The sequence below is a fragment of the Scyliorhinus canicula genome, chromosome 5, assembly GCF_902713615.1.
Source record: "Scyliorhinus canicula chromosome 5, sScyCan1.1, whole genome shotgun sequence".
Classification (NCBI taxonomy): domain Eukaryota; kingdom Metazoa; phylum Chordata; class Chondrichthyes; order Carcharhiniformes; family Scyliorhinidae; genus Scyliorhinus; species Scyliorhinus canicula.
The window spans coordinates 79,018,843-79,039,442 of record NC_052150.1 but is presented as its reverse complement, the minus strand read 5'-3'; the positions used below and the strand labels follow the sequence as shown (position 1 = coordinate 79,039,442).

The 20,600-nt window shown below is 42.0% G+C and overlaps 1 protein-coding gene across 2 annotated transcripts in view; it reads right to left on the bottom strand.

Annotated features, from left to right (window-relative positions):
* LOC119966079 (tax1-binding protein 1-like) overlaps positions 1-17,704 on the bottom strand; it is a 142,519-nt gene extending 124,815 nt beyond the window's left edge. For both annotated transcript variants that reach the window (XM_038797269.1, XM_038797270.1), the window contains exon 1: positions 17,481-17,704. In XM_038797269.1, the coding sequence (XP_038653197.1) occupies positions 17,481-17,657 (177 nt within the window). In that variant the 5' untranslated portion in view covers positions 17,658-17,704. The remainder of the gene's footprint in view (positions 1-17,480) is intronic.
* Positions 17,705-20,600: the final 2,896 nt, after the last annotated feature.

Below are 20,600 nucleotides of genomic sequence, written 5' to 3'. Positions count from 1 at the left end.
CTCCAGGGACCCGGGCTCGATTCTGGCCTTGGGTGACTGTGTGGTGTTTGCACATTCTCAGTGTCTGCGTGGGCTTCTTCCGGGTGCTCCAGTTTCTTCCCACAGTCCAAAGATGTACAGGTTAGATGAATCGGCTGCGCTAATTATCTCTTTAGATGTCCAAAGATGTAAAGGTTAACTGGGGTTACAGGGATAGGGTGGGTAAGTAGGCCTCGGTGGGATCCTCTTTCAGAGAGTCAGTGCAGATCCAATGGGCCGAATGGCTTCCTGCACTGTAGGGGTTGTATGGTTCTATAGTAACAATTAATTGCACTTTATAAACATACATCTATTTTGCCATTGCCCATTCATGTCTGTAGTGAAAACAAATATAGATAATGAAAATGGATTTAAATAACAATTCTGATCTCATAAATATGGTCATTTCCCAGTGCAGGTTATAAAGTGGCAGCTGACAGGTGATGGCCACTTTTTTTTAATATATAGGATCATTCAAAATCTATTTGAATTGCACAGAAACTCACAGCTGCATCCAGTTCAGCACATTAACAATGTACATACTTGGCTTGAGGCGTAAGAGGCGATGAAAACTTGCACTCTGAGAATTACAAAAAGAAATCTTCTATGGAAGGACAGATGTTATGTTAACATTGTTGGACTTTATCAGAATTGTGACAAGCTTGTCAAAAATCTTCTAGGAACTGAACCTTTCGTCACAGATGGAATTTTAACTGTTGCACCAAAACACAAACCAATGCTCCACTAACATCCTTCTTAAAAATATTACTCAGTAATAGCAGCAAAGGAATTGAATGGTATTTTTAATTTCTTTCATTTACACATTTTCAATTGATTTTCACTGTCAATTTATCAAATGTGGAAGGCATACAGAATCACGGACCACGAACCAAAATAAAAACAGAACATGCCATAAATACACATGCTGGTCAGCATCTATAAGGAATAAAGTTTTGAATAGCCACCCTTCAGAAGACTATTAGTTCCTTAAAATAATTCTTGCAAGTCTGTCTCCATAGTACACACCCATCTAATTCTTTATGGGAAACACACCGAATATATTTAAATATGCAAAAGATAAAATTTTGCAACTCAGCCTTTTCTAAGTTCCTTCCTCCTCCCGCTCCCCCTGCTCCCCCCCCCCCCCCCCCCTCCCCCCCAAAATCTGTTTACTGGTATTAGTCGTCTTATGTGGCATTATTCATTGCAGAGCCACAACCTGCAGCATGGTTTATATTTACTGTAATCCTGCAGCAGAATAAATCACATTTTGATACGGCGGACACTTGCAGGGAAGAGCAACAAACTAGACATCAAATTAAGGCAGCTGCCAAGAAATCAAACAGGGAATGGGAGAAGGAATTTCTTCATTGAGAGAGAGACGAGCAGATGGAATTCGCTACCTCAAGGAATGGTTGAGGCAAATTGCATCGATGCATTTAAAGCAGTTGTTCACAAAATATGAGCCGTGACCCCACAGGAATAGCAGTGATAGCATTCGGGGTCATGAGCAAACTTCCCATTGACACCAAGATCCAGGTGGCATCCAGCCTTGCCCTCAGTTGGAACATAGTTTTAATTTCTTCTCGACTGTTTAAATATATAGCCTACAGAACAGCAGCCGTACACTGGCCTGGGTGTCAGAACTGCTGCGAGCCTGGCTAGCTGGCCTGTGTGTGAAAACCGAAAATATTCAGTCTTCATCAGGTCAGTTTGTATCCTGAAAAGGAGGCAAGGCTCTGAAGTAGCTTCATTATTTCATCTATAGTGGAGACTGTATCTGTAATATACAGAAGCAGGTCATCGACATATGAAGGCACCTGATGCTCCCTCCCTCCCACCCTGCCTGTTTTATCCCCCTCCATTTATCTGAAGATCTCAGCGCTATTGCTAACTCAACTGCCAACACAAACAGGAGTGGTGGCAAAGGACATCCCTGCCTAGTACCCCTACTCAAAAGGAAAATACTCTTGAGCTTGAAGTATTTGTGCATACACTGGCTGTAGGGGCACTATATAGTAGCCAAACCCACAAAATGAACTTCTGCCCAAGACCGAATTTCCCCACGGCCTTGAAAAGGTACTCTCACTCTATCCTATTGAGTGTCTTCTCAGCGTCCATAGACACAATCACTTCTGATTGTCAAACTTAATAACCGCCATAGATTAGAAATTAACTGCCGACCCTTAATGAAGCCAATCTGGTTGTCCACTATCACCTCCAGTACACATGGCTCAAATCGGAGCGCCAACACCTTAGCTCATAGTTTGACATCAATGTTCAAGAGAGAAATGGGTCTATCTGAACCAGGTTTTGTCCTTTTTCCAAAGTAAGCGAAATAGAGGCACGTGAGAGCGCAGGAGGAAAGGAACTCCGCGACAAGAATCATTAACCAAGTCCACTATCATTGGTGTTAACTGGCTCTCAAACGTCTTATAAAATTCGACAAGGACCAGAGACCTTATTCGATTGCACTAATCCAATGCCCTTCACTGTTTCCAGACTCAAACGCGCCCCGCCCAACCCCACCAGAAGGGACAACCCATCTAAGAATGCCAACATTACTGAATTATTCTCTGGGGGCTCTGACTATAGAGGCTACTGTAAAACATCCAAAAAGCCACACTGACATCACTCGGGGCGGAAACAAAACTGCCACCCATGTTTTTAATTTGTATAATCTCTCGGGAAGCAGCCTACTGCCTCAGTTGGTGGGCTAAAAGATAGCTGGCCTTCTCCCCATGCTCATTTAAAAAGACCCTTTAGCGCCAGATATGGTTTACTGCCTTCCCTGTGAACAACAGATTAATCTGCGTTTAATTACCGTCCCAAACCAAACTTCCTCCTTGTACAAGGCAGCCTTAACCTCGTCCACTTCCAATTCCCACGTTTTGGTAGACGTGCACAAGATTTCCCTCGCACTTCCAATCCCAATAATACTTGGCCCATTTCAGGACTCGTTCCTTTTCTTGGAAATTATGGAAGAGAACTATGACTGCACATGACGGTTCATTGGGCTGAGCTTTATGGCGAAGTGTCCATGGGCCCTGTCTAACTCCAGGGGGAAGAGAATCCACCCTCCCCCATAATTTTCCCGAACATTTGCGCAAGCTATGAAGTAGGATTTAAGTCCTTCATCCCCTCTGACGAAGGTTCTGCCTCTTAAAATGATTCTAGAGGTAGTCAGCCTTGGCCTTCAAGTCCTATTTTCGTCAGCCACCACCACTATTTTGGCTTCCAGCGATGCAAGCTGCTCACCATGCATCATCCGTGCTTTTTCCACACCCGCTGTACCTCACCTTGCTTTTCACCGATTCAGCAGTTTTCCCCCGAGTTTCACCTGGGTGGGGTCCAGGCCTTCTGCAAATGGTCTCTGCCATCGGTTTCCACTGTTTGTTGAAGTGAGCATTAAATTCCTTGGCCAGCACACTACCCAGCACGTCCGCTATTATCGGGGAGATTGCCGTCACAGCATCCGCCATTTTTTATTTTTTTTTTTTACATGGAGGAGCTCCGCGATGCCTGTGAATTGGTCAATGAGTTGCTATCGGGGGGGCTGTTTATTCCCTTTTTCTGCATTGGAGTGGTTTAGGAATCCTTCATACCCCACAAGAAACATTTTTATGTGAATGGGCAAAATGGACTATAAAATAAAAAGGTCCTGGTGGGAGCTGCCAATGAGTGTCCTCACCTCATGACATCACCAGAGGTCTGATCTCCCATTGAACTGCTGTCGTTTTGCAACTTTTCTAGAAAGCACCAACTCTGGACACATGTGGCTCAACTGGGATCAAACATCAGTAACCTTCAAAAACTAACTTATCGTAACCATCAGATTTTATGACAAAACTGTATAAAACACAAAAAAAAGAAACCATGCTCAGGTGGCTAAAATGAATGCATTGCCGCGATTTCTATTTATTTTCCAATGCCTGCCAATTTTCCTCCCAAAGGCACTTTTTAGAGAGATTGAAGGAATGATTACCTCGTTCATATGGGAAGAGAAGGTGGCCAGAGCTAGAAAGGTGCTGCTACAGAGGGGAAGGCAGGCAGGGGGTTTGGGTTTTCTGAACCTGATGTATTACTACTGGACGGCAAATGTGGAGAAGGTGCGGAGCTGGGTCAGAGAGCTTGATTCCCAGTGGGTCAGAATGGAGGAGAGTTTGTGTAGGGGGTCGGGATTGAAGGAGCTAGCAACAGCGCCACTCCCAATAGCCCGGGGGAAATACTCAGGGAATCTGGTAATAATAGCTTCATTGAGAATTTGGAGGCAGTTTCGCCAACATTTCGGGTTCAGGGTCAAGGGAAATGCCGATTCGGAGGAACCACAGATTTGAGCCAGGGAAGTGGGACGGAAATTTTGGGAAATGGGAGGAGAAGGGGATTAGGACACTAAAAGATTTGTTTCTTGGGGGTCGGTTTGCAGGATTGAAGGAGCTGGGAGCGAAGTATGGGCTGAAGCAGGGGGAAATGTTTAGATACATGCAAGTTCAAGATTTTGCCAGGAAGGAGATATTGAGCTTCCCGATGGAGCCGGCCTCCACATTGCTGGAGGAGGTGCTGACGACAGGAGGAGTGGGGAAGGGGGTAGTGTCAGCGGTTTACAGGGCTAATTTGGAAGAGGAGAAGGCACCACTGGAAGGGATCAAAGCAAAGTGGGAGGAAGAGTTGGGAGAGGGTATGGAGGAGGGGTTCTGGTGTGAGGTGCTCCGAAGAGTGAACACTTCCACCTTGTGCGCGAGGTTAGTCCTGATACAGCTGAAGGTGGTAATGTAGAGCACACCTCAAGGGCGAGGATGAGCCAGCGTAGAAGATGTGCGTGAACATCGCGGGGATAGCACGCAAAATACGTTCATATGTTTTGGTCCTGTCCAAAGCTGGAGGATTACTGGAAAGAGGTTTTTAAGGTAATTTCCAAGGTGGTGCATGTGAAACTGGACCCGGGGCCCCAGGAGGCCATATTTGGGGTGTCAGACCAGCCGGGGTTGGAAACAGGTGTGGAGGCAGATGTTGTAGCCTTTGCTTTGTTGATTACCTACAGGCGGATCCTGTTGGGATGGAGATCAACCTCACCACCCTGTGCCCTGGCGTGGCAGGGAGACCTGTTGGAATTCTTGACTCTTGAGACGGTTAAGTTTGAACTGAGGGGAAGGATGGAGGGGTTCTATAATTCATGGGCATTATTCATTATGTACTTTCAAGAATTGGATAACATTGAACATTATATGGGGGGGGGGGGGGGGGGGGGGGGGAGAGAGAGAAAGGAGAGACAGTATATGTTAATGGTGACTAAGGGTGATTCCTGATTCCTTTTTGTTATTTGTTTATGTTAACATGCGGGCAATGTTTGGGGGTTGGTGGGAGGATGGGATTGTTGTTGATATAAGGATTGGCATTATATTAGTTACTGCTTATTATTTATTGTTGGTGGGTGTAAATTTGGGAGAAAATGTGAAAAAGGAGAATAACATTTTTTTTTTTAAAAAAAGAAACCTTGCTTTGTTCCCACACACTTGTTCACAAATCCTGTTAGCTCTTTAGACGGAGGCGATAGCCGTCGGAGGTGATAGCTGTAACTCTGAAAGAATTTCCACCCCAAACACTGCATTTATCCACAGCACTGAAAGCCAGGTTGAAATTCCTAATTCAAACTGTAGGCTATAGATGGAAGCACAGGCCAACATTAGGGGAGAAAGTTTGGAGGGAAACTTCCAGCAGAGACGTATAACAGTAAATAACCAATGTCACTGCTCAATTTAATGATTAAGAATTAAATAGTTTTTCCGTGTTTAACTTATAAAATGTTATTTCTAGTTGTGTGCACTTGATTAAATGGCTGCCAACCACATGAAGACATTTGAGCAATTTGGCTTGTTTTATGGTACGTTCTCATTGATGAATCTTAATTGAAGGACTGTGGTCTGCTATCCTAATAATTTTCAATCAGATAACTGACTGATAATCTGACAGCGAAGTGCTTATTTTAGCCAGTGGTTATTGGTTGCCTTATGGATGAGCAGTGCTGTGAAATATGGCACCTTGTGCTACAATAACTCGAGGTCACAATTTTGAGTGTAATCCTTTTAAGAGATATGGCATGACAGACTTGCAAATGCAAGACGTTATGTAGTCTACATGTGGCTCACCATTGTTGAGATGCTTTTTAAACAAGTATGTTTTCACAGTTTAGTCAGTGGTAGACTTTAAAAAAGGTATACAGATTAATACACAAACTGGATCATAGAACTCATTGAAAATAATTTTCTCTGTAAAGAGCAGGAATTGATAATAAAAATAAATGGAGCTAAACTGGTTAAAACAAATTATGATTTGAGCTACCGTAATGAATCTACATATCATTCTGCATCATCATTCACTCTGTCAAGTCAGGAGTAGTATCCGTCAATACACAAATGCTCAGGGATAACAAACAAATCAAATTACATTCAGGGTTACTCAAAAGTTGTTAAAATCATTTTTCTTATGAGAAATGTTGCAACGGACAACATCTCTTTGGGACACCATTGGATCATTTTGCGGAATTTTTTTAACATTTCCACTTGATTTGATGAATATTGATGTCGAAGGTGAACATGGTCATCGTTTGGGAGTGTAGTATATTTTTCATTTCTGCGTTAGCATTTAAGTGCTGTATAAATCATTCAGCTCGACACAAGTCCCACTGTTGCACTTCAGCGGTATTGAGCGGCAGCTTCAGGCTTCTGAAGATCAACATTCATTTCATGTACAACCAAGAAAAAAAACTCTTTCAAACCCATTAGTGTGTTGAATTCAAAGCCAGGTCGTTAGTGTTGGGGTCTGTACTAACCCAAGCAACATCCATCCTTCAATCTAAATCAATTTTTAAACATTGTGAATAAATAAACTCAAAATCACACAACTTGACTCATTTGCCAAAGGCAGCTAAACTGACCAGGAGATTGATTTCCAGTCTGTGCTAAATGAGTGAATATTAGTTGAAGTGACAACAGGGGTACTATGATTCGTCTTGAAGATGGACAAAATCAGCTACTTGAAGGACTCCACAATAAAGTTCCAGTGAATTTGAGGGTTTACCAGTGATGCAAAACTGCTAAGATTTATTTTTTGGAATAAATCATTTGAAACTTCGAAAATGTTTTCAAGACCAGCAAAGGGAACTAAACTAGGGCTCTTTGAATGAGGGGGAAAATAGAGAGTATGATGAAAAAAAGAGTGTGTTTGTTGTTTGCAAGGTGGATTCTTCAAGTGAGACCAGGGCAAATACAATAATTTGGAGGATAAGTGACAAGAAGAATGAGAGAATAGAATGGCAGTTAACATAACAAGGAACCCCCCAATCTTCTACTGGCATGCAAATAGTAAGCACGAGTTCCAGCCAGGGTAGGTCCTATTAGAGACAACGAAAGTGCTATATGCTCGAGGTGAAATGAAATGTTAGAACACTAAACGAGTACTCTATTGGTATTTAAGGAAGAGGATGTTGACAAAATAAGAGTAACAGTAGACAGGGAGATGATAGAGGTAGAAAGAGCCATAATGGGCACAATGGGCTACAACTCCATGAGGTAATGGATGGGGCAAAAATGAATGGAAAGGATGGACTGAAAAGACTGATTCTGCTCAAGAGTGATAAATCACAGTCTGGATGGCTTGCAGCCCAGATTACCAAGGCAAGTAGGGGTGAAGATGGAGGACGGGCTTGACATAACCCTCTCTTGATATGGGGTTGGTGCTAGAAGATTGGAGTGCGACAGCAAAAGATTGGAGTTTGGCAAACAGGACATCCTTATTCAAGAAAAGGCGCATGGACATTCCTACTAACTACAGGCTGATCCACTTTAACACCAGTGGTGGGCAAGGTTTTAGAAACAGGATTAGGGAAAAGATCAGCAGGTCTGAGCTAATTAAAAAGAGCCAGCGTGGAATTGTAAAAGACAAGATTGTGCTTGACTAATCAAATCAACTAATCAAATTGAATTTCTTAAGACATTACAGGAGGTTGAAGGTAAATCCATGGGTGTTGTCTATATGGATTTTAAGTGTTTGACGAAGTACCACATGAAATCTAGTTAACCAAGTTGAGGCTCATAAATAGGAGATCAGTGTCAGTTTGGATTTCAAAATTGGCTTGAGGACAGAAATCAGTGAGTTGTGGTAACTGGTTGATGTTCAGAAAGGAGGATGATAGACGGTGCCGTTCCCCAGATGGTGCCATTTCCCAAGAATCAATGTTGCCTCCCCCCCCAGCTTTTTTGATATAAAAATAAATTGGATATTGGAACACAGAATTATATTCCAATATTTGCCAATGATTCCAAACTTGAGGTGTGGAAAAGAGTGAGAAATGATACCAATCTACTGCAACGGGACAAAAATAGGCAGAAAAGTGGCAAATGGAATCTAACACACAAATATGAGGTGACCCATTTTGGCAAAAGGGAAAGGGAGATGCAATATAGACTTAATGGCAAAGTTCTAAAGAGCATGCAGGGATAGAGGAACCCAGGAGTTCATGCACATAGATCATTGAAGGTGGGTTGACATATTGATAGAGAAATTCAAAAGAATATATGGGGTCATGGTCTTCATGGGTAGAGGTATTGATCACAAAAGCAGGGAAGTTATGCTGAACTATTATAAAGCTCTGGTTAGGGTCAACTAGTTGTGGTCACCACACTTAAGAAGAATGTGAAGGTCCATGAAAAGGTGCAAAGAAAATTTACACAAAATGATTCCACAGTTGAGGGATTTTAGCCACAATGTTGGCCGAGAGAAGCTAGGGCGCCAAAGAATCTGTGGAGGAAAGGAGGTGGAGGGGAGATTTAATAGAGATGTGCTAGATTCTGGCATATTTGAGCAAGGTAGATAATGAAACGCTGTTCCCATTATTTATGGGAACAAAGACGAGGAGAAGTTTAAGTTAAGAGATACAGAGGAGTTGTGAGGAAAAACCTTTTACACAGGGGGTAGTAATGTCCTGGAACATGTTGCCCATGTATGGTGGAAGTGGAGACAATGATTTCAAAAGGAAATTGGATAGGAAAATAGAATTTGCAGGGCTAAGGGGAGAGAATGGAGGAGTGGGACTGAATTAATTACTCTACAGAAAGTTGGTATGGATTCAGAGGCCTGAATGGCCTCCTAGTGTGTTGTACTGATAATCCAAAATTTTTAGGACATGAAGGTAAATGCAATCTTCAACCGCCAGGCTAAATTGCAGACCCTTTTCTCTCCTCCTCCTCCTCATTTCTCTCTCTCTCTCTCCCCTTCTTCCCCCTTCCCCCCCCCCCCCCCCCCCATTACCTGAACTTCTGCATTTATATATGTGATCTTTGTTTTTAATTCTAGTTCTTTCCTCATCAATCCTCCCTCTGATCTGACAATTGTTTGCAGAATGCTGTTATCACAATGGCCATGATGATGTGGTGGGGCGGCTGGTTTGTGCTGAGAAAATTGATCCCAGCTGAGACTGCAATGGGGACGTCAGAGACTGCTTCGTTGTACAGATGTTGGGAGAGAAAGGGAAGAAAAACAGTACAATTCTTTCTAAGGCTGATTATCCAGTAAATATTTCGATCTCAGTAAATATTATCTCTCAGTTTTCAAATACCCTAATAGCCATTATTTAGGCTTTATGTGAGGAACATCCCCTTGAACAAGATAACAAGGGGTTTAATAGAGACATTTGGTAGTATACTATAGAAGTATGGCTGAACATCTTCAGGACAGAACAAATCTTGGGCAGAGGCAAACCCCTTGTTTCACAGCTTTAATACATTCTGCAGTTTATTCAGATAACCCTAACAATGCAAACATCCTTCATCGAGACTCTTTGCAATTGTACACTTCTCTTTAACTTAGCTAGTCAGAGAACATTCAGGGAAACAAGAGAAAACATGGCACAATTGCAGAAGAGGAAAAGAGAGAAAGCAAAGGAAAAGAAGTAGAAATCTAAATGTGAAGTTTGCTGGCATATGATCACAGAATAAAATACAGAATAAAAAGATGCTGACTAGAAAGAAAGAAGTGCAGTCAAATTATGTCATTTGTATCATGCACTGATTCTAATCTTTGAATTTTATAAATATTTAGGACATCATATAAAATCATATACAATTCATTCAGAAATAGTCTACTTGTCCATACAAAATACCAATATAGAAAAGCAAATAAAAGCAAAATACTGCAAATGCTGGAGATCTGAAATAAAAACAAGTGCTGGAAAAACCAGCCGGTTTGGCACATTCGTGGAGAGAGAAGCAGAGTTAATGTTTCAAGTCCAATATGACTCTTCTTTGGAAGTTTGAGTTCCAAAGAAGAATGAAATTGGACTTGGAAGATTCAGTCCATTTCGGTCTCTCTTTCTCTCCACAGATGCTGCCAGATCGGCTGTGTTTCTCCAACACTTTTAGAAATGAATTCCTTAATCATGTAATCTACAAACACTGCCACAAGATGGCACTAGAGATGTCTAATATACCTTTAGAAACAGAACTCCATTAAATGATTTAAAGTACATATCACTATTATGGCTTGCAATTCTTTTCTAGATTATAATGCTATAAATCAACCTGCACTTGGAAGCTACTGTAAAATTGCATGAAGCAACAATTACAGAGAAAAACAGCAGCCAGCCAATCTGGGTGGAAACAGCCAGCTTTGGGTCACAGCCTTATCAATTGCTGGTCTTCCAAACCAGATTGAGCAAGAATGAGTTTGAACGTTAATGACTGCAAGACAACTGTTTCATCCAACGTTTTACGCTCATTCTGATTGATCAAAAGGTATAGCAAAACTCCTCAAGTGTGGGGCTGATGAAAAAGGAATAAAACCAAGTTTGAAATCTTATTTGCTTACAAAATCTTGAAATGTAAGATGGTCTATTAGCTTTACAATACAGTTTATATCTAATGCAAACAATATTTTTACAAAAAAAAAATCACAACTCTATATTATCAATTTTTTCAATAAAATTTTCCAACACATGCAGATTCCAGTGGGAATGTTTATTGGTGGTTGCAAATATGAACAACAGAATTAGGAGCTATTTAGCCCCTCTAACATTTAAGTTTTTTAAAAACATTTTCTCCCCCAATAAAAAGGGCAAATTAGCATGGCCAATCCATCTACGCTGCACATCTTTGGGTTGTGCGGGTGAGATCCATGCAGAAAGGGGGAGAATGTGCAAACTCCACAGGAAAGGATGTCCAGAGGCATGGTTCATTGGAGAGACCATGCAGACGTGGCGACAACGGATGAATGGACATCGGGCGACAATCACCAGGCAGGAATGTTCCCTTCCAGTCAGTGGACACTTCAGCAGTCAAGGACATTCACTCCCTGATCTTTGGGTAAGCATTCACCAAGGCGGCCTTCAGGACGCACGACACGTAGAATCGGCAAGCAGAAACTGATAGCCAAGTAGCCAAGTTCCGCAAGCATGAGAACAGCCTCAACCGGGTCATTGGATTCATGTTGCATTACATTCACCTACCACTATCTGGCCTGGGCTTGCAAAATCCTAGAAATTGTCCTGGCTTGAGACTATTCACACATCTTTAACCTGGGGTTATCCCTCTCGTCAGTGGCTCCGTCTAGACCTGTAAAGACATACTTACCTGCAAAGACTCACACTCAAAAGTATCATCTTGCATCATTGTCTATATATGTAGTTGTGGGACCCACCTCTTCATTCACCCGAGGAAGGAGTTATGCTCCAAAAGCTAGTGATTCCAAACAAACCAGTTGGACTTTAACCGTGTGTTGTAAGACTTCTTACTTGCCCACCCTAGTCCAACGCCAGCATCTCCACATCAAACTCCACAGAGAGAATGACCCAGGCCGGAATCGAACCAAGATCCTCAACAGCATGAACCTCTAACATTTAATAAGCTCGGACAGCAAGGTGGCGCAGTGGGTTAGCCCTGTAGCCTCATGGCGCCGAGGTCCCAGGTTCGATCACGGCTCTGGGTCACTGTGGAGTTTGCACATTCTCCCCGCGTTTGCGTGGGTTTCGCCCCTACAACACAAAGATCTGCAGGCTAGGTGGATAAATTGCCCCGTAATTGGAAAAAATGAATTGGGTATTCCAAATTTATTTTTAAAATCATTTAATAAGCTCATGGCTGGGCGTCATCGTAACGCAGTGGTTAGCACTGGTTAGCACTGCTGCCTACAGCGCCAAGGACCCTGGTTCGATCCCGGATCACTATCTGTAAGGAGTTTGCCCCTTCTCCCCGTGTGTGGGGGTTTCACCCCACAATCCAAAGATGTTCAGGTTAGGTAGATTGGCCACGCTAAATTGCCCCTTAATTGGAAAAAAAAAATTGGATACTGAGCTGATGTTTGTCACAACTCTACTTTCCTGCCGACCGTTTATAGCCTTTGCCTCACTTACCAATCAAGAATCTATCTAATTCAGCCTTAAATATATTCAGTTCCCCTGCTCTCTGGGGAACAGAATTCCAGACTAAGAAAAAAACTCTTCTCACCTTTGTCTTAAATGAGAGACCATTTATCTTTAAACTGTGCTCCCTAGTTCTAGTTTCTCCCCTTTGGGAGAAGATCCTCTCAGCATCCACCTGTCAAATCCCCTCAGGATCTTTGCATTTCATTGAGACCACTTCTCATTTTTCTAAACTCAATAGATACATGCCCAGCTTGTCTAACATTGCTCATAAGACAGCCCCCTCATCCTGGGAGCCAGTTGAGTGAACCTTCCCTGAACAGCTTCAAAAGCAATTATCTTTTTTCAAATAAGGAGATCAAAACCGTACACAGCACTCCAAATGTGGTCTCACCAAGGCCCTGTACACCTGCTGTTATCTGGGCTTTCATATTCTATCTACCTTGCGATAAACACCAACATTCTAGATGCCTTCCTAATCATACGAGTTTCATAGAATTTACTGTGCAGAACATGCACCAAGTAATTTGCTGTACCTGCTTTTCATGATTGATGTACCAGGACGCCCAGATTCTTGTGTACCCCAGTGTTCTGCAATTTCTCTCCATTTAAATTGAATACTGCTTTTTAAATCTTCCTGCCAAAGTGGAGAAGTTCATGCTTTCTCCATTATACTCCATAAGCCATTTATTTGGACTGATTTTCACAAGTGAAATCCATTTAACAAAACATCAAATTTCAATGAAACATTTTTATTTATTACTTTGATGGTAATAACTCAACTCAACTCAAATCCATGTCTATTTAAGGCAGTCAAAATTATTTCCCAACCTTTTCCAAGTGGCTCACCAGATCTGAGATTATCCATTCAGAAGATGGGCTAGTTTATGTAATTTTTCCAGATTGGCAACTGCACTCTCTTCTCAATGATTTACATTCAGTCTTGTCTCTGGACCTTGGCTCCTGTCTTTTGCAACTTGATGGACAGGGTCTTAAGAGTAACATCTATACGCACAGCACTTGCAGTTGAACTGTCTCCCAACAATCACTGGCAAATGTCATAAATCAAATCAGGAATGGTCATTGGATGTGGTACCGGCTAGTACTATTAGCTAGTGGTGCTAACTCCAGCATGAGTGAGCACCTTCAGATACAGAGGAAAAAAGGGTGAGAAAACCCAGATTTTCTTTCCTTGATATTGTCAGAGGAAGGGGTCAGGACATTCAGCTGCTTGAGGCTGGATCTCATTCCAGGAATAACTAGGCAGAGCAGAGAAAGTGAAGCTGATTTGGTCAGGACCTTGCGAGATAGTTGCAATCAGACAGCAAGCAGAGTTGAAGGCCAGGAACGCACCACGGAATTTCAGATATGATGCAGGTTCTGACAAGGAATAAAATCACTGAGTAAAACTTTTATGGAGGAGCCACTGCTAAAAGAACAAGAATCTAGCATCCACTGTATTATCTTCTGGACATTTGACCAATGTTGTTGTTGCTCTCTTCTATTCATTTATATTGTGAAGAATAACTAGAGGAAGAACGGAGAAGATGCAGATATGTGTTGCAAACCATCAGCAGTAGCTTCTACAAAGACCAACTGGTGAATGTCAATTTACAAACAAATCAGACTGCAAAAAAAAAATTTAATTAAATGGAAGTCGTGAATTATAATAAAGTGTTAGGTCTAGTACCCGTTTGGAGAATTACAAATCTATAAGCATAAACAGAACAACTGAGTTAAACCACATGGTTGAATTAACCATACTGATAAAATGCTGGATCTGGATAGAGATTAATCAGACTTTTTAGATTATCCCTAATCTGGGATAAAGCACATCTTTGCTATGTGCTTTGTGACAATCTCTTCCAATACAGTTTGCATGAATTTTGCCTTCAAACACAATCAACTTCATTCTTCCCCAGTTAAGGCGAATTCAAGAGGTGCCAGACTCCTCTACAAATGTGTGAATCAGAGGGCGGCACAGTGATTAGCACTGCAGCCTCATGGCACCAAAGACCCGGATTCAAACCCAGCCCTGGTCACTGTCTGTGTGGATTTTGTACATTCTCAGTGTGACTGCATCAGTCTTACCCCTACAACCCAAAGATGTGCAGGGTAGGTGGATTGGCCACACTAAATTATCCCTTAATTGAAATTATTATTATTTTTTAAAAACATTTTTTAAAAACGAATACGTGAATCCAATGAATTGGCCAGAAATTGCTTCTCCATTGAAGGTCACTGTTTCCAGAGATTAAACAGTATGCAAAGCTCAATCTCTTTGCCTACTTGTCATCTATTTCACCATCATTCTGCACACCCTGTTCGACCAAAAAATCAACATGTTTAAAATCGGTTCGGTTTATTAGGTCTTATTTTAGCAAGGGTGTGTATAATTAGCCCAACGATTCCTTCTGCACATTTGATTTTCTGCTTTTTTTGTTCTAAAAATGTATCATTCTTATGGTTACACATCTCTGTACTGTTAAAAAATTCTGAAGTTATAAAGAACATAAAAGAATAAGGAAACAATTTTCAACTATTACAAGACTTTAGTTAAAAGAACATTATTCAAAAGTGCAGTTTCATCTTCTCCAGTGAGAAAACATATTCACTGATTACTCAATGCAATTTGTTTACCTAGGTTACGATGTTCTCAAAAATCAAAAGAAAAAACAATGGATGTTTCTTACTTCCCAAAATATTATTATTTCCAATCTTTAAAACCAAAAACAGCATTAACTTTTTATGTATTTTAGGATAGCACGGTGGTGCAGTGGTTAGCACTACTCGGCGCCAAGGACCCGGGTTCAATCGCGGCCCCGGGTAACTGTCCGTTTGGAGTTTGCACATTCTCCTGTGTCTCAGAACCCAAAGATGTTCTGCTATTGGATTGGCTATGCTAAACTGCCCCTTTAATTGGAACAAAAAAAGAATTTGGTATTCTAAATTTGTTATGAATTTTCATCTTATGATTTTTTTTTAATATAAATTTAGAGTACCCAATTCATTTTCTCCAATTAAGGGGCAATTTAGCATGGCCAATAGCCTGCACATCTTTTGGGTTGTGGGGGTGAAACCCACGCAAACATGGGAGAATGTGCAAACTCCACATGGACAGTGACCCAGAGCCGGGATCGAACCTGGGACTTCGGCGCCATGAGGCAGCAGGGCTAACCCACTGTGCCACCGTGCTGCCCACTTATTAAATATTTTGAAAAGATAGGTGGTTAAATATGAGAACCTGAAGGCAGGATCCAAGGGCCACTTTATGTGACCACCTGTGCTGGGACTATCCCATTCATTACACAACAGGCTACTGCCCTCTCCCTCCATCCAATAAAAACAAGTAAAAACAAATATCTGACTGGATGAAAGATTTATACCCCATCAGTCCAACAAGGCAACAGATGGAGCCCATTCGACATTGGGACATCAACTTCAACCTTGTGCATAAATGGAGGGAGGAATGTAATGGTTAAGACCATGTTCAAAGATAAAATTAGATGCACAGGTTACCTACTTATTTCCCCAAAATGCAAAGCACAAACTGGCAACAGGACAAAGTCTGAATTCCTTTGACACAATACATGTGCAGCTTTATGTAAAGCTTATAGTATCAAGGAGTCTTTGATTGAAAATAAACCATCAGACGCACCCAGAATTGCCCATTTCAAATATCACGGCCAGGATTTTCTGGTCGCACAAGTCAATGGACCTTTTGCTGGTCTGTTAAATTTTCCAATCCACCTATGATGTTTCCCACGGTGGGCAGGACAAGAACATCCCGCTCACACCTCTGCAGAACATCAACCGCACATCACCAAGATCGGGCTTAATAAGAAATGCCCCTGCCAATACAACCTGTCCACTGAGTAATAACTGGGGTGATTTCCTTCTGCTGAACAGCAATCCCTCCCAACATTAATTTAAAATTCTGCCACCTCCTGCTGAGAAGATTCTTCAGCACTATGAAGAAAGTCAGCAGAACCTCCCACTTATAATATTTATTAGTGTCACAAGCAGACTTACATTAACACTGTAATGAAGTTACTACATAAATAGTCGCCACATTCTGGTGCCTGTTCAGGTACACAGAGGGAGAATTCAGAATGTCCAAATTACCTAACAGCACGTCTTTCGGGACTTGTGGGAGGAAACCACAGCACCCGGAGGAAACCCATGGAGACACGGGGAGAACGTGCAGACGCCACACAGACAGTGACCCAAGCTGAGAATCAAACCTGGGACCCTGGCGTTGTGAAGCAACAGTGCAAACCACTGTGCCATACTATTATTGTCACAAGTAGGGTTACATTAACACTGCAATGAGATTACTGTGAAAATCCCCTAGTCGCCACACTCTGGCACCTGTTCGGGTACACTGAAGGAGAATTCAGAATGCCCAATTCACCTAACAGCACGTCTTTCAGGACTTGAGAGGAAACCCACGCAGACACAGGGAGAACGTGCCAGACAGTGACCCAAGGTGGGAATTGAACCTGAGACCCTGGCGCTGTGAAGCAACAGTGCTAACCACCGTGCCACCATGACACACATTTTCATTCTCTCCCCCACTAGATTCCTCTTCAATAGCTAACATTTCATTACCATATCCTCAACTCTTCACCCAAAGCAAATTTCTGAACTAAATTCCATGCCCTTGTTGACAGAAAGGAAAGGAGGAGGAAGGCAAAGAGGTAGAAAGGAGAGGGGAGGAATGGTGGAGGGGGAGAAGAAAAGGAGGGAACTCCAATGTGCTTTTGGGACTACCCATTCAACCCCAGCACCATCTTCTACACACATCCACCTTCACTCGTTTCCTCTCCTATTCCCTTCAATTATTCCCCCCGTAAACCATCTTGACCCAAAAATGTATGCTTTGTTTTGACTCAAGTGTGGGGTGCACAGATCAACTGGTTGTTACATTTAATACATAGTTGAATCAATTAAGCACAAGTTCTGCCAACTCCTTAAAAGAAAAAAAGTCAGCAACTCGACTGTAATATGATAATTACAACATTTTAAAAGTACAACAGTCACGAGCACTTACCTTAAAGATGCCAACCCAGTCTTTTTGATGTGGCTTAATGTATGGAGTCAGTATGTAATGACATTCAAGAGGAGCATGAGGGAGGTAACTTTTCGCCACATTTTGAAAGATTACATGAGCAAAATTAGATGTTTGCATCGTGCTGTTTGATGGCAGTGGAGCATGAACTACATCCATTCTTCAGCACACTTTCTGTAAAATTAAAAGTATAACCTCCCTCAGAAATGTGTTTAAATAACATTTTAATACTTTTGACAGTTACATAGTCTTTCAAACAAGTCAAAATATTCCAGGGCACTTCACAAGGGGAATTGAAACACTCGCAGAAACTGATTTCCGAACATCAGCAGGTGACCAAATGAGAGATCAAAGTGGTAGGTTCGAGCAGACTTTTGAAAGCCTACTGAGAGATAAAGCACAAGACGTGTTTACTGTTGGGAGACCAGAGCATGGAATTCATTTTTAGATACTGTAACTAAATTTTATTAAGCTGATTAAAAAGGGCGACTTAAACAAATGCCAATAATTGCAACATAGCTTTAACAGCTGACAGTACACAAGTGGACTTGTATTAAATGCTGGCTCAATAGGTTTAGGCACAACTAAGAAGGTCTAAAGGGCTCAACGCCTCGTCTGCGGAGTTAGTTCATGTCAGCGTATAACTTTTCTAAGGCTGCTGAACAACAGTATGATTCCAATTTTTATGTTTTGTGCTTGTTCTATGTTTTTGTTTGATCACCCGCACCAAGAAATGGTGCAATTCAAAATCTCGGCTTCGCACCTTGGCATCTGTTGGGCCAATTATTTAAACAAATTTTGATGCTGAATTATAAATTATCACAAAACATCTGTTTAAAACAGTACAACCAGACAAAATAATCACAAAACTCCGTATTTTATTTTGGTAATAGTCAAGAGACACAGTGTACTTTGGGTGGCATAGCAGCAGTGGTTAGCACTGCTGCCTCACAGTGCCAAGGACCTGGGTTCAATTACGGCCTTGGGTGACTGTGTGGGGGGTTTAAACCGGGTGATCTGGTTTCTCGCACAGTCGAAAAATGTGCAGGTCAGGTGGATTGGCCATGCTCAAATTGGCCCTTCGTGTCCAAAGTTGTGCAGGTTAGGTGGGGTTACGGGGATATGGCAGGGGGTGAGCCTAAGTAAGGTGCTCTTTCCAACGGCCTGTGCAGACTCGGTGGACTGAATGGCCTCCTTCTGCACTGTAGAGATTCCATGTCTATTATGATAGAACACAAGATTAGTTCACTAACTTTCATTTATTATAGAACTCATAGCAAACATGATGGCTCCAATCTGATGTGAATGACACCATGTCAAACTATCCAAATCATCCACCATCAAGGTTTTACCTTAAAATGCAAGCCTTTTTAATCGATGCACTTAGTATTAACAGAGATATACAAAGAAAGCAGAATTTTGTTAAATTTTGAAATATTGTTTTTAAAGCCTTGGCAGTTGGCTTAATTTATAAGTCAGGTAATTTAGCCATGTATACCATAAAAAGGGTCAAAGGCTGAGTTTCCATTACATGCCGAATTAGCTAACCTCCCGGCTGGGTGCTGCAACTGGCCTCAATTCATTTTGTATTTGATGGAGGGAGTATTTGGTGGAGGGAGTATCAGCCAGGAACAATGTTGGTATCATTATTGTTCAAACTTTATATGAATGTAGACTTTAGAATAAAAAACTTAATTTCTAGATTTGAAGATGATACCAAATTGGAGGTGGTGGTGGTGGTGGTGGTGGTGGGGGGGGTTAGCACTGTGGCTTCACAGCACCAGAGTCCCAGGTTCGATTCCCTGCTGGGTCACTGTCTGTGCGGAGTCTGCACGTTCTCCCCGTGTGTGCGTGGGTTTCCTCCGGGTGCTCCGGTTTCCTCCCACAGTCCAAAGATGTGCAGGTTAGGTGGATTGGCCATGATAAATTGCCCTTAGTCACCAAAAGGTTACAGAGCTAGAGTGGAAGTGAGGGTTTACGGGGATAGGGTGGAAGTGAGGGCTTAAGTGGGTCGGTGCAGACCCGATGGGCGGAATGGCCTCCTTCTTCACTGTATATGCTATGTTAAAATCAAGCACTATGGTTTATTTATGGAGGATATAATTGAAAAGTAAAATTATGCTAAACATATACAGAAACTTGGTTAGACCACAAAAAGATGTAGACGATGCAAAAAAGATATAAACAGATATCAGAAATGCAAGGGGCAACCTCTCAGAAGAGGATGAACAGATCTCCTATTGTCTCTTGAAAAGAGAAGACTGGGGTAGGGTAATGACCCAATATTGGCCTTTAGAACTAGGAAACAGAATAAACAGAAATTGCTTCCACTTGTGGGGAAGAGGTCAAGATCGTCACCAAGAAATCAAATAAAATTTTCAGAAGAAACTTTTACCAGAGGCTCATGAAAATCTGGAATTAATTGCCACAGGGGCGTGGTTGCAGTGAATAGTTTAGATGTATTTAAAGGGAGGCTAGATAAGCACGAGGTGAAAGGGCTGTGCTGATAAGAGTTAGACGAGGAAATAAAGGAGGAGGCTCGTTGCAGCATAAATGCACTGGATGAGTCAGAAGATATGTTTCAGTATTGTATTTTTAAAAATATTTTTATTCTCCTCCTTTTTCACATTTTCTCCCAAATTTACACCCACCAACAATAAACAACAATCAGCAACAGATATGTCAATCCCCATAATAACAACGATCCCATCCTCCCACCAACCCCCAAACATCAGCCCGCATGTTTACACAAACAAATGACAGAAAGGAATCAGGAATTACCCATAGTCATCCTTAATATACACAGCCCCCTCCCCCCAACAAATGTTCGATGTTATCCAGTTCTTGAAAGTGCATAATAAATAATGCCCATAATTTGTAGAACCACTCCGAGCTTCCCCTCAGCTCGAACTTAACCTTCTAAAGGGTGAAGTATTCCAACAGGCCCCCCCCACCCCCCCCCCCCCCCCCCCCCCACGCCAGGGCACGGGTGGAGAGGCTACTCTCCATACCATCAGGATCCGCCTTCGGGCGATCAACGAGGTGAAGGCTACGATATCTGCCTCTGCACTGTTTCCAACCCTGGCTGGTCCAACACCCCGA